General features: G+C 40.8%; 1 protein-coding gene across 8 annotated transcripts in view; it reads left to right on the top strand.

Annotated features, from left to right (window-relative positions):
- The window catches only part of PDZD2 (PDZ domain containing 2), a 330,979-nt gene extending 319,058 nt beyond the window's left edge, over positions 1-11,921 (top strand). For all 8 annotated transcript variants that reach the window (XM_078852715.1, XM_078852717.1, XM_078852719.1 and 5 more), the window contains 3 exons: positions 607-877; positions 5,357-5,491; positions 7,085-11,921. In XM_078852715.1, the coding sequence (XP_078708841.1) occupies positions 607-877; positions 5,357-5,491; positions 7,085-7,251 (573 nt within the window). In that variant the 3' untranslated portion in view covers positions 7,252-11,921. The remainder of the gene's footprint in view (positions 1-606; positions 878-5,356; positions 5,492-7,084) is intronic.
- The last annotated feature ends 363 nt before the right edge of the window (positions 11,922-12,284 follow it).

Genomic DNA, 12,284 nt, shown 5'->3' with positions numbered 1-12,284 from the left:
ATTTTAAAAATCCTATTACTGTGAAACTGACCAAAATGGACCGTGAATTTGGTAGGGCCCTAAACATGGGTGACCAGAATTGTGCGCAGTATTCCAGATGAGGTCTCACCAGTCCCTTTAACAATGTCATTAATATTTCCCTATCTTTACTGATATATCCTCACCGAGACCTTGTCTACTCTGCAGGGTAAGTAGATGTAAGTTACACAACTCAAGTAACGTAACTTACGTTGACGTAGTCTACAGCAACTTACCGCAGTGCCTACCCCGTGCTATGTTGGCGGGAGACGTTTTCCTGTCGACATAGCTTCAGCCTCTCATTGAGGTGGTGGAATACTGAAGTCGATGGGAGAACATTCTCCCATCAACTTATCATGTCTTCCCCAGACCCACTAAATTGACGCTGCTGCATCGATTGCAGCAGCACCAATTTAGCCCACAGTGAAGACAAGACCTGAGGGTAAACATTATACCTGATGGTGTTTAGAATATCAGACTCTTAGATTGTAAGCTTTTTGGGGCAGAGCCTTCACCTTTATCTGATTTGTACAGCACTATGCGTGTTCCTGATACTATCAGAGTATTAAGTAATAATCTTTCTTTTAGGTCCACAGGGTGTTTTCAAAGGGTGTGGCGTCTCAAGAAGGAACTATCCATTGTGGAGATCTCATTCTGTCAATTAATGGCATGTCTCTGGCGGGTTCAGTCCATGGAGATGTTCTGAATGCTGTGCATCAGGCAAGACTGCACAAATATGCAGTCATTGTCATAGAGAAAAAGAAAGACCGAGAAAAGATTTCATCCAGACTTGAAATATTAGCTACCGGCAGAAAACACTTTGTGCCTGGAAAGGATGTTACCATGGAAATAGGAACAGGTATGATCTTAGTCCAAGAATAGTTGGAAGGGAGTCACTGCAGAGCAGACCAAGGGGAAAATGTCCATATGCTTCAGATTATAAGTGTCTGTTTCTTAGGTGATCAGAGAAAGCAAATGAAATTAATTTTAACTTTTATTTGTACTGTTTGGAAGCCAAATGCAATTTTTAGAAGCCGTCATAAAAAGGTAGACACTTAGATGAACATTTAGGGCCCGCATCAACTCCTGTTCATGTTTATGGCCGTTTTTCCATTGACTTCAGTACGGCATGCATCAGGTCTAACAGGACTCCCGTTTATAATTAAAATGATTATTTCATAACCTTATGGCAAAAGACAAACTATTTTTGATTTACACATACTCGTCCAATCCAGGATGAAATTGGGGATTATGTGTTTGAAGGCGTTTAAAATAACAATAGTGAGTGCAAAAACAAAGAAACCAAATCTAGAAGTACAGTTTATTATTCACAGGGAGTGGAACTGATCTATGAAATGGCAGAATTTAATTTTTATTATGTTTTTATTAAAATATACAAGAAAGGTATTTTGATATTACAGAAAACAGAGCGATCTAGCCAAATCCCAATCCATTCCAAAGATGAGACTGGAGAAAAGTTACAACTTAGCAGCTCATGGTCCCAGTGGCTCTCAGTGGCCTCATGAATAGGTTCCGGATGGGCACATGGCCTTGCTTTGGAGCCGAGATTATACTTGAGATGTTCTGAATGGGTCTCCTGGTTTTAGAACTAGGACACTTTACCATTCTGGTCAGCTGATATTTTCTGACCATGTTGTGTTGCTTGAGGAATATTGCTGATGTTTCTGGGGCTGCACTTCAGTGGTTCCATTGATATCCAGCCTGGAGAAGAGGAATCAATCAGTGATGATGAATAACTGTCATTGCCAAGAGCTCTGATAATGCAGCATCCCTCCAGGGCAGGGATCGGCAACCTTTTGGAAGTGGTGTGCCAAGTCTTCATTTATTCACTCTAATTTAAGGTTTTGCGTGCCAGTAATAATAATCCATGCAATCCACACTGAGCTGTGCCCCCTCTTGGCCCTGTCTGCACTCCTCACTGCCCCAGGCTGGGGCCAGAGCACCACAGCTGGGAGTGGCTGCAGAGCCCCGGCCAGTGGCCGGGACCCCAGACCAGCAGCAGAGTCCCCTGGACCGGTGGCCGGGACCAGCAGCCGGAACCTGGGCTGGCAGGGGCACAGTGGCCGGTACCCCAGGCCAGCAGCAGAGCCACCTGGACCGGTGGCCGGGACCCGGGGCTGGTAGCGTTCTGAGGGGGCTGGCAAACAGAACCCCAGGCCAGCAGTGGAGCCTCTGGGACCGGTGGCCGGGACCCGGGGCCAGTAGCGGGCTGAGCGGGGCCGGCGGACGGAACCCCGGCTGGCAGGGGGCCGGCGGACGTACCCCAGGCTGGTAGCGGAGCCCCGGGACCAATGGCCAGGACCCGGGCAGTGTGAGTGCCACTGAAAATCAGCTCGCGTGCTGCCTTTGGCACGCATGCTGTAGGTTGCTACCCCTGCTCCAGGGTAATCTGCCACTAGCAGTCCAGGTGCTCAGTTCAAGCTCGGCACCAAGAAATGGAGGCACAGAAAAGTCAGTGACCCACTTTTGAAATTGTCAGCTCTAGGCTTTAGCTGAGGCTGTTTTCGTCTATATTGGTATTTTTCTTGCCTTTCTAGTGTTTTTATCCTGAATCATAGTAGAGCATCCAAATACCCGTCAGAGAGAGAGGAATCACTTTATAAATAAATGGATGTGATCTTCAGCTCTGTAAACTGGTGTAACTCCATTGTTTTCAATGGAACCATGCAGATTTACACCAGATGAGGATCTGGCCCAAAATATTTATTACCAAATTGGGGTGGTCAAAGTGTATGCTGCAGATTAAATGTAGTCCATGAAATTTTAATATGCAGCCTATTGGTATCTTCATTTTGATGTAGGGGTGTGGTCTCTGGAAACAACATATGTCAGGATGCAGTATGCCATCTTGATTAGAATGGCCTTTCTGTAACAGTTTTATGGCCACATAGACTTCATGGACATCACTGTAGGTGGACCCCCTGACTTTCTGCTCCAAAAGTCCTCCTGCCACTTGAGCTGAAGAGTGCATAGCCTCTGTGGGCTGCAGCTACTAGAGAGCAACACGATCTCACTTAGAGTCCATCCTGTAGAGTGCAGCTGTTACTCCTGGGAGAATTCTGTGCCAAAAAATTCTGCGCACAATAAAAATTCTTCAAGGCCCTCTTCTGTCCCTGGGAGGATGAGGATCAAGCCTGCAGCCAAACTGTACAGCCTTGGCTGGGCCCTCCACTCACTGCAAGCTGGGCTCTCTAGAATCCAGTGGCCCCTACTGGCAGCCATCAACTCTGCAGCCCCAATTCTGTGGGGAAAACCCAGAATTCTGCACAAATTCTGCATGGCACAGTGGTGCAGAATTCCCCCAGGACAAACGCACACTAGCCCATACATTTACATAAGCCCCTTCCCATTAGGCAAAGCTCATTCTCAGATGCCTAAGGTACAGTTTTTAAATTCAACAATTGGCACTAAATTTATGGCTGTATAAATTTGACAGTCACTGGGGCAGGAAGTGGGCAGGGAATAGAACATAAATCATAGAAATGTAGGGCTGGAAAGTGTGCTTGAGAAATTATCAAGTCCAGCCCCCTGAACTGAGACAAGACCAAGTAAACCCAGACCACCCCAACAGATGTTTGTGCAACCTGTTCTTAAAAACCTCCAGTGATGGCGATTCCACAACCATCCTTGGAAGCATATTCCAGAGACGAACTAACCTTATAGTTAAAAGGCTTTTCCCAATATCTGACCTAAATCTCCATTGCTGCAGATTAAGCCCATTACTCTTTTCTCAAGACTAAACATGCCCGTTTTTTTAACATTTCCTCACAGGTCAGATTTTCTAAACCTTTTATCATTTTTATTGCTCTTCTCTGGACTCTCGTCTGTGTAATCACATCTTACTTAAAGTGTGGTACCCAGAATTGGACAGAATACTCCAGCTGAGGCCTCCCAGTGCCACGCAGAGCGGGACAATTACCTCCAGCGTATCACATATGAGACTCCTGTGTTAATATTCCCCAGAACAATAGAGTGACCAGATGTCCCGTTTTTATAGGGACAGTCCCGTTTTGGGGGACTTTTTCTTATATAGGTACCTATTACCCCCCACCCGCTGTCCCATTTTTTCACAGTTGCTATCTGGTCACCCTACAGTACAATATTAGCCTTTTTCATAACTGCATCACAATTTTTACCTGTATTCAGTTTGTGTTCTGCTATAAACCCCTCTGATCCTTTTCAGCAGTACCACTGCCTCTCCTGTTGTTCCCCCATTTTGTAGTTGTACATTGATTTTGATCTTTCTAAGTATAGTACTTTGCATTTGTCTTTATTGAATTTCATCTTGTTGAAATCAGACCAATTCTCCAATTTGTCAAGGTCATTTTGAGTTCTAATGCTGTCCTCTAAAGTGCTAACAACCCCTCCCAGTTTGCTGGCATCTGCAAATCTTAAAAGCACGCTCTTCATTCTGTTATCTAAGTTATTAATGAAAATTTTGTGGGTCCCCACTGGATACATCCTACCAGTTTGACAGTGGACCACTGACAACTACCATTCGAGTACGGCTTTTTGACCAGTTACGCACCCATCTTATAGTAACTTCATCTCGATCATATTTCCCTTGTTTGCTTTTGAGAATGTCATGTGTGACTGTGACAGAAGCCTTACTAAAATCAAGATATATCACATCTATTCATTTGTTCCAAATTCCTGGGGCCATTTCTACATGATTTCTGCATAATTTCTATTAGGTGTAGCAGTATTATGGTTTATAACTTCTGTGGTCCAGCTGCTAGAGGACAGCATACACACACTGGTAGAGATCTGACATATCCATTGATTAGCGAGCAGGAGCATAAATTCACACAAGTCAGTATATTACAAAACCCTCCCTTTAAAAAAAAAAAAAGTGAATGGGTTTTGCTCAAATTAATGTTTGGACAGCCTTGCTCTTTAGAAACCCATCATCCAAGACCTAAATAAGTGGTATCAAATTGAAGACTATAAAGTTTTGCAGCTCATTGTTCTTGTGATTTTTTTAAACACTTCAATTTTTTAAAATTAATTTTTACTAAATCCCGTTGGGCAAATGTTCAGCAGGCCTCCTTAATGTCACCCACAAAAATGTCTAGGAATATCCTTGTTGAACATGAGAAATCTGAATTACTCCACACCTAATAGGTAATTCCACATTGCAAAAACTGACTTGCACATGCCACTCTGGGTTGTGCAACTGCATAATATGCACGTGCCCTTAAAAAAATTTGACTGAAAACATGTTGCAGTTTTAGTAGAAATTAAATGGTGGATCATTTTCTCACCACAGCAAAGAATTGTAGATCCATAACAAAATATTGCACGTATTCTGTTGCAGGTCCAATTGTGGATATGAGTGGTGTCGTTTCTGTTGAACTGTGGAAAACCTCTGCTGGCTTAGGGTTCAGCCTTGATGGCGGAAAAGCTTCAATTTCTGGAGACAGACCTTTGCTTGTAAAAAGAATATTTAAAGGTATCTGGAAAATAAATTTGCATGGCTATAATCCCATTTTCTTCTATTACACACTGTTCAGACTTTGTTGAATTGGATAATGATGGAGCTAAGTTATTTTCTAATGCATTCTATACCTCTTAATAACTAAAGGCCTATTCTTAAAAACACTGATCGTGGTAGTAAGTGCCACTCCTGCTGACAAGTGTTTGTAGGATTAATGTGGACAGATTGAATAAGTGTGCTGTGATTATGTGCTGGGCTTACCCATTACCATAAATATTGAACTGCAGCCAGCAACATCATTTCATCTAGCATTACAACAGTATTCTATAACAAGCTAGCATTTCACCTCTTGTCTCCCATTCCTGTGAAAAGCAAAGCTGATACTTACGGTGAAGGAGAGCGCAGTGAAACCGTGGTTCTGTGTTCTTCCCAAATACTACTACTCCTGCTCTGACCTTTTACTTCTTTCTCTTTTTTCGTTTTTGTTGAGCTTTCCTCTGAAGTTCTTTATCTACAATATGGTGTTAATTTTCTGCTTCAGGTGCTCTTAGCACAGTGATCAGCCTTCTCCCAAGAGTACAATACACTGGGCATGTGCATTGGAAAGCTGCCATTCTTGGATGCTCTGCCTGTCAGCCAGATGGTTAAACTTAAATGTGTTGCATGCAGAGTGGAAACCAATGCCCAGTACTTTTCACATGGTTTAGTCCTGGCTCTTATGGATACAATCATGTGAAAAGCCGAGTGCCTTCTACAAGGAACTGAGCCTCTTTAGCTCCCATTGACTTCGGTGGGATCCAAGGGTGCTCAGCATCTTGCAGGATCAGGCCCCACGTTCCTATTCTCTTATAAAGGAAAAGAGTCAAAATGAAATCTATATGGCCTAGCAACAAATCAGTTTCACTTTTTAATATTTAATATTTAAACATTTATTTTGTGGAGGAGGGTCACTTTTAATTTTGTATAATAATCATTGTGTGATTATTTGGAACACTCCCATTTATGTCATTAATTACAACTCCTACTGGTGTTTCTTGATACATGATGATACAGCTACGTTATCATAGAGAAAATACACTTTCATCACTAACATATGGTTTCTAACTGGGCAGGAAGTTTACCTCTGTCTATATCCTAAACCTTGTTTGCCCTCTCACTGTTACTAATGATTTCACAGTCCATTGTTTTATCCCTCTGGAGAATAAAACGCCATTTGAGGTTCATACCTGGGTGAAAAATGGCCTGTTACATTTTCTGTGGAAATAACTATTTTTGTCTATGTGAACATGCACATTTATTTAATTCAACAGGTTTTCTTACAAAATATTAGACCAATATACAGCAGTTTTGATGCCCCCATATTGCTTAGTTAATCTTAGCAGAAGCTTTGTTTGACACAACATCTCAAACAACCGGAATTTAACATTATCTCAGCTACGTTAACACTTTACTGTTACTGTGTGCACTATGTTGGAATAAATTGTTAGTGCTGAGTCTCAGGGATTAATAATACAATTGGCATTGTTAGAAGAATCATTTATTTCCCATTTGCCACAGTGGAAAGCAATCCCTTTGTTTTTATATTGACTGTAACTTGTTTGCTTATAGGTGGCGCTGCAGAACAAGCTGGAAAAATAGAAGCTGGAGATGAAATTGTTGCCATTAGTGGAAAATCATTACTTGGTCTCATGCACTATGATGCCTGGAACATCATTAAATCTGTCCCAGAGGGACCAGTTCAGTTGCTGATCAGAAAGCACAGAACTTCAGTATGACAGAAGCACTGTTTGTAGCTACACTTGTTTAAAGCAACGTGTTCATTAGAAATAGTCCTTTCAAAACAGACTACAAGCTGTCCTTACATTTTTGAAGCTGTGTAGAAGTGACTTAATGCTCTGTAGCGGCATGCTAAAAGCATCAGAAGAGCACTGTGATATGCAAACAAGGAACATGTCAGTTTCATGCAGTGTGTTTATAAACTTTACTTTCCCAGGATGTAAGAAGCCAAACAGTAAGAGGACTTTTGTGTCAGGTGGTGTTTTAATGGAACTTCAAAACCTTTTAGCAGATTCTGTTTGAAATGTTTTGCCTGTTCCCAATATTTTTAGTGTTTGGAAATTGGGAGCATAACTCATTTGTTGCTATCCTGTTCACGAGGATGGGTTTTTTTGACTGTATACTGTATCACTTAGCTATAACTTGACTTCAACACACTGACTTGGGGTCCAGTCTGTATTTGTTATAAAAGGAGAATGTCTGGAACAATCTCACTTTATTCTTCTAAGTGCAGTTTTGCTAAAAAAGCATGACAAAAAGAAGTATAATTTTGCACAGCTTTGTAAATCTAAACCACAAACATTTTCTCATGAAGCTCAGAATCATCTAGAAAACTATGAACTGAACACACAACTGTTAAATCAGCTCTCAGTGACATCTCATTAAATCTGAACATCGCACCATATTAATGCATTAGAAGTCTGTGTGCAGACCTTCGTTTAGGGAAAGAAAATCTGTTGCAAATGTTGGATGACTATCTGCAGAGGACTGGAAGGATGGTAGCAGTTTGGGTATCACTTATGGGTATAATTAAGACTAGAGTGTAAAAATTGCAGTCTGAACTTTCAGACTTGGGTTCCTAACGTTAGACACCTGAATAAAAGTGGGCTGATTTTCAAAGATGCTGAGCACTCACAGTTCCCCTTATCTTCAGTGGGGGGCTCGGCACCTCTAAAGATCCACCCACGTTCATTTAGGTGACGAAAAGAGGATTACTGTTGCCTAAGTTTAAAAACTCAAGTTTGAACATTTGAGTCCAAATACCTCGATTTTGCCCAGTTAGATTTGAACTGGCCACACTTGTGGTAGTGGTTATTAATCATTACTTTTCTTCTCAAATATTGATTTTGACATGCACGTGTGCCACCGTGCGTGTTGTAAATATGACTTGGATTGAGTGGGTAATGGACTGGTTGATGGTGATTCTGAATTATGGAATTGGCTTTATCTGCATAGATCATAACTCATTAGATGAAAAACCATATTGCAGAAACAGTTGAATGTCACCTGCACTTATCCTGGATTTTTCACCAATACTCAAAGCATGTATAGAGTTTATATATAACCTATAACAGGTTGTTTTCCTGTGTATTATTTATAGTTTGCTGTTTGAGGGGAAGAAAGTATATGGTATGAGAAGTTAGAACAATTTATTTGCTTAAGTTTGAGATGACTGAATAACACACAAGTGACAGAGCGAAAAGGAACCATCATCCCTAACAGTGAGAACAAGTTGTTTGGTCCAGTGTCCTCAAATTGTCATGGACCCAAAAATAGCCCTGACCAATAGAGGTGTTCCAAATCCAAACCTGGAGCCAGCTCAGCAACCTGCAAATGGCCCCAATATTTATAACGAATGTTCGCTGGATATGTGGTGTTGAAAAGGTCTGGATGGGACCTTAATGTTGTAGCTTGAACCAATCTCTAGTTTATACCATATTTAAATCTATTTATTCAAATGATTTTTATGGTCAATAGCCTTTACTGAATGAAGCGTTTTCTTTTGGTAGTGTTTCTGGCTAGAATACAACTAGTGATGTGTGGAAGTGCATAGAGTTCCTTGTCGCATCCAGAGATTAGGTGTACAGAAAAGTTGCACAACTTTTCTGTCTATATATATATATGATTTTTTTTCAAGTTACATGAACATTAGATTGTCTATCTAGGGAGAGATACCAACAACATCTGGGTACTGAAAAGATGAATGCAGGGCTGAGGCTTTCAGGTGCTCCGCGCACAGAATTTCCAATGAAGCTAGTGGAAGTTCTGCATATGGAGTGTCTGCAGAATTGGATTCGCTTTGTCCCTGATCCTGCAATGAGCTCTGCCTTTGAATGCAACCTTGTTAGCTTTAGTGAGGCTTAATGTGGGCGCAGGATTCCAGCTCCATGGACCTCACTGTGGTATCAGGGCCCATGTTGGGAGGAAAAGATTAGCTGAAATTTATGCTGAAAACAGGGAGAAAATATGACAATTAAATTGTGATGCCTTTTTCAGGAATGATCAAAATCTGAAGTTAGACAAACAGTACGTATAGTAGATACATAAATATGCATGTAGAGTTTAATGCAATATAGTGAATACACACACACATACACACACACACACACATATACACACAGTACAGGAGTGACACTTTGCTATTTTAAAAGGTAAACCACAATTGTGTTTTGAAAAACGGCATTTTTTTCCAATCCAGCATTAGAACTTTACTAAATTCTGAACCAAGAAGCGTACAGATCCCTCACTTTAGTGTGAACTCAAAGAATAAGCTTTTTATCTTGTACGTTAAGCTTACTGAATTTGAGGTGTGTCTTCAAAATGATATATAGTGAATAATATGATTTTCAGACACTTATTTGCAGGTACTATTCACTGTCTGAGAGTGATTTAGAAAGCTTTCATTTTTCCATTATCAAATACTCTCTTATTGTACATACACTTAGAAATATATATTGGGCAAATGCCAACATCAAAACTAGGTGGGTTTTTGTGTGTGTGATAAAATATGAAATGTAATTTAAAGGAATGATGAACTTAACATTTAAGTGCTATGGTTTATTAACATGTTCTGGGTATTATGATACAGTTCTACTAATGATATTTTTATGTTTGTTGTATAATTACTTTTTAATCCTGACATATTAAGCCATGTGATCATTCTTCTTGCCAAAGCCATGTTTTGTGATAGGAATCAGAAGACCTCTATTGATTCTACGAGGGTTAAAATTATTACAATAGTATTTTTCAGCAATTGTGTTGAGGTAACATTACTCAGCAATTTAAAAGGCCATGTTCTAGGAATCTGCTTTCAAAAAGGAAAGAGTGGAGAAAACAGTCATTTGTATTCAATCTTCACCTTGTGGAGGTAAAGTAAGAGTTGTACAACACATGATGCAAATGAAATCCTGCTATGTCTTAATGCAGGGTGGGAGTCTATGGATTAGAAATGTGAAATTAATAGGTATGCAAAGAAAACTAACTAATAATCAGGCTAAGCAGATCATACAACATGTACCTATTACTGTTCTCTAGGAATAGATGACTCTACAGTACTCTTGAAATTTACTAGGGATGATTCTTTATTACACTGTAAACTATTACTTTTCTAGGGTCCTGAAGAAGCCAAAATGAGCCATGGAGGTTCCTTGAGCACCTTAGCTGGCACAGATACAAAGCCTCCTTCCTATCCTATACATCACTGAGCAAGGAAAGAATCTTAAGGTGCCAACAGCCTTACATTTTCTATGATGGATTCTGGTCTCACTTCTACCAGTATTAATTCAGAGTAACTTATTGGAAGTCAGGAGTTTTACACCAGTGTGAAAGTTGGTGTTAGAGCAGAATCAGTCGTGATGAGTCTCTCTCTAGCTGTAAGATAAAAGAATGGGGCCATAGGACTCAAAGATACAATCCTTTTCTGTCCTGAACAATGATCAAGGAACCAACTCAGCATCTTTCAGCTGACCACTGATTTGTGAGGAATGATGCAGAAAGTTCCCCAGACCCAAGCAGATAACTTTGGGTTTTCATTGTTCGCTTCACTGATTGGAGGCCAATCCCCAAGATGGTCCTTTTTCATACTCGGGATCATCACTCAATTCCTTAAGCATTTCAGGGCTATAGTATCTCTTTAGGGCCACACTATTGCAGGTAGAAAGATAAGTGTGTTACCAATCAGTACGTATATAGACATTAATTTGTCCCTGGCCCCAGACAGGTCTGCAGTTCTTCACCATGGACCTGGAGTGGAGGGAATGGCTTTCACAGCAGGGCAGACTTTCTTCTGGATAAGCTGACCAGTCACAGATCTAGCATTCACTGCCTTCCAAGGCTGGAGCAGCTCAGAAGGATGTGCATACTGGATATTGGGGAGGGGGTTGGGCTCTAGTATGATACTGGGCATACAATATCTTGCAGTCCTTATGCATGAAAACCTCTCACTGTCTTCTCTGTGAATTGTATCTGTGTTAAGGGCTAAAGGATTAAGCCTAAAGTTGGGAGGAGGCAGTATGGCTGGTTACTTTCATCCCAATCCTAACAAAACCCTTTTGAGGGTAATAAAGTATTAAGAATGTTTGTGTGACTGACATTTCCAATCAGCCCTCATTCAGAATTAGTCCTGATAACATTCTGCAATCTTCCCCCCCCCCCCCCCCCCGAAAGCTGGATCAGTCATCCACAGCCAGGTGTTGGAATGTTTAGCTGCTTGTGCATTTAGGGTATGTAAATGTATACATGAAAATATTGATGAGGATTAGAGTAGATCACGTGAGACATTGGAATCCCAATCTAGGTAGGTTTTGTGTGTTCTGTTAAGATGATACACTTCTTGTATGATACTGTATATTGACACTTATTTATATAAATATTACTTCTTTTATTGAAACCCCTTTAAAATGCCTTGTATATTATAAAAAAGTGAGTGCAATAATATGAAATAGACTGTACATTTTCAAAAGTTGCTTTCTCTGTTCTGTAAATCTGCATCTCCATAAATATGGGGTTTTTTAGTGATTTTGAAAAATAAATATTAAGCTTAGTACTTCGCTAGTTGTCCATTTCCACAGCAAAATAAGTGAGTAATGGTCTTTTCAGTTTGCTGTTTGAACCTCTGACCTAACCGCTGAGCTGTAGTCTGGGGGCCAGCAATGGAGGAAATTTAGCAATTGCTGAGAGAGCAGCAAGGACAAATGCAGAAGGCTTTGCAGACCTCCCAACAGTCCCCCCCATGCAGAGGAACAGTCCTTGC

This window comes from Lepidochelys kempii, chromosome 5, assembly GCF_965140285.1.
Source record: "Lepidochelys kempii isolate rLepKem1 chromosome 5, rLepKem1.hap1, whole genome shotgun sequence".
NCBI classification, from domain to species: domain Eukaryota; kingdom Metazoa; phylum Chordata; order Testudines; family Cheloniidae; genus Lepidochelys; species Lepidochelys kempii.
Note: the sequence above shows the minus strand (reverse complement) of the source record. Positions and strands in the feature narration are given on the sequence as shown.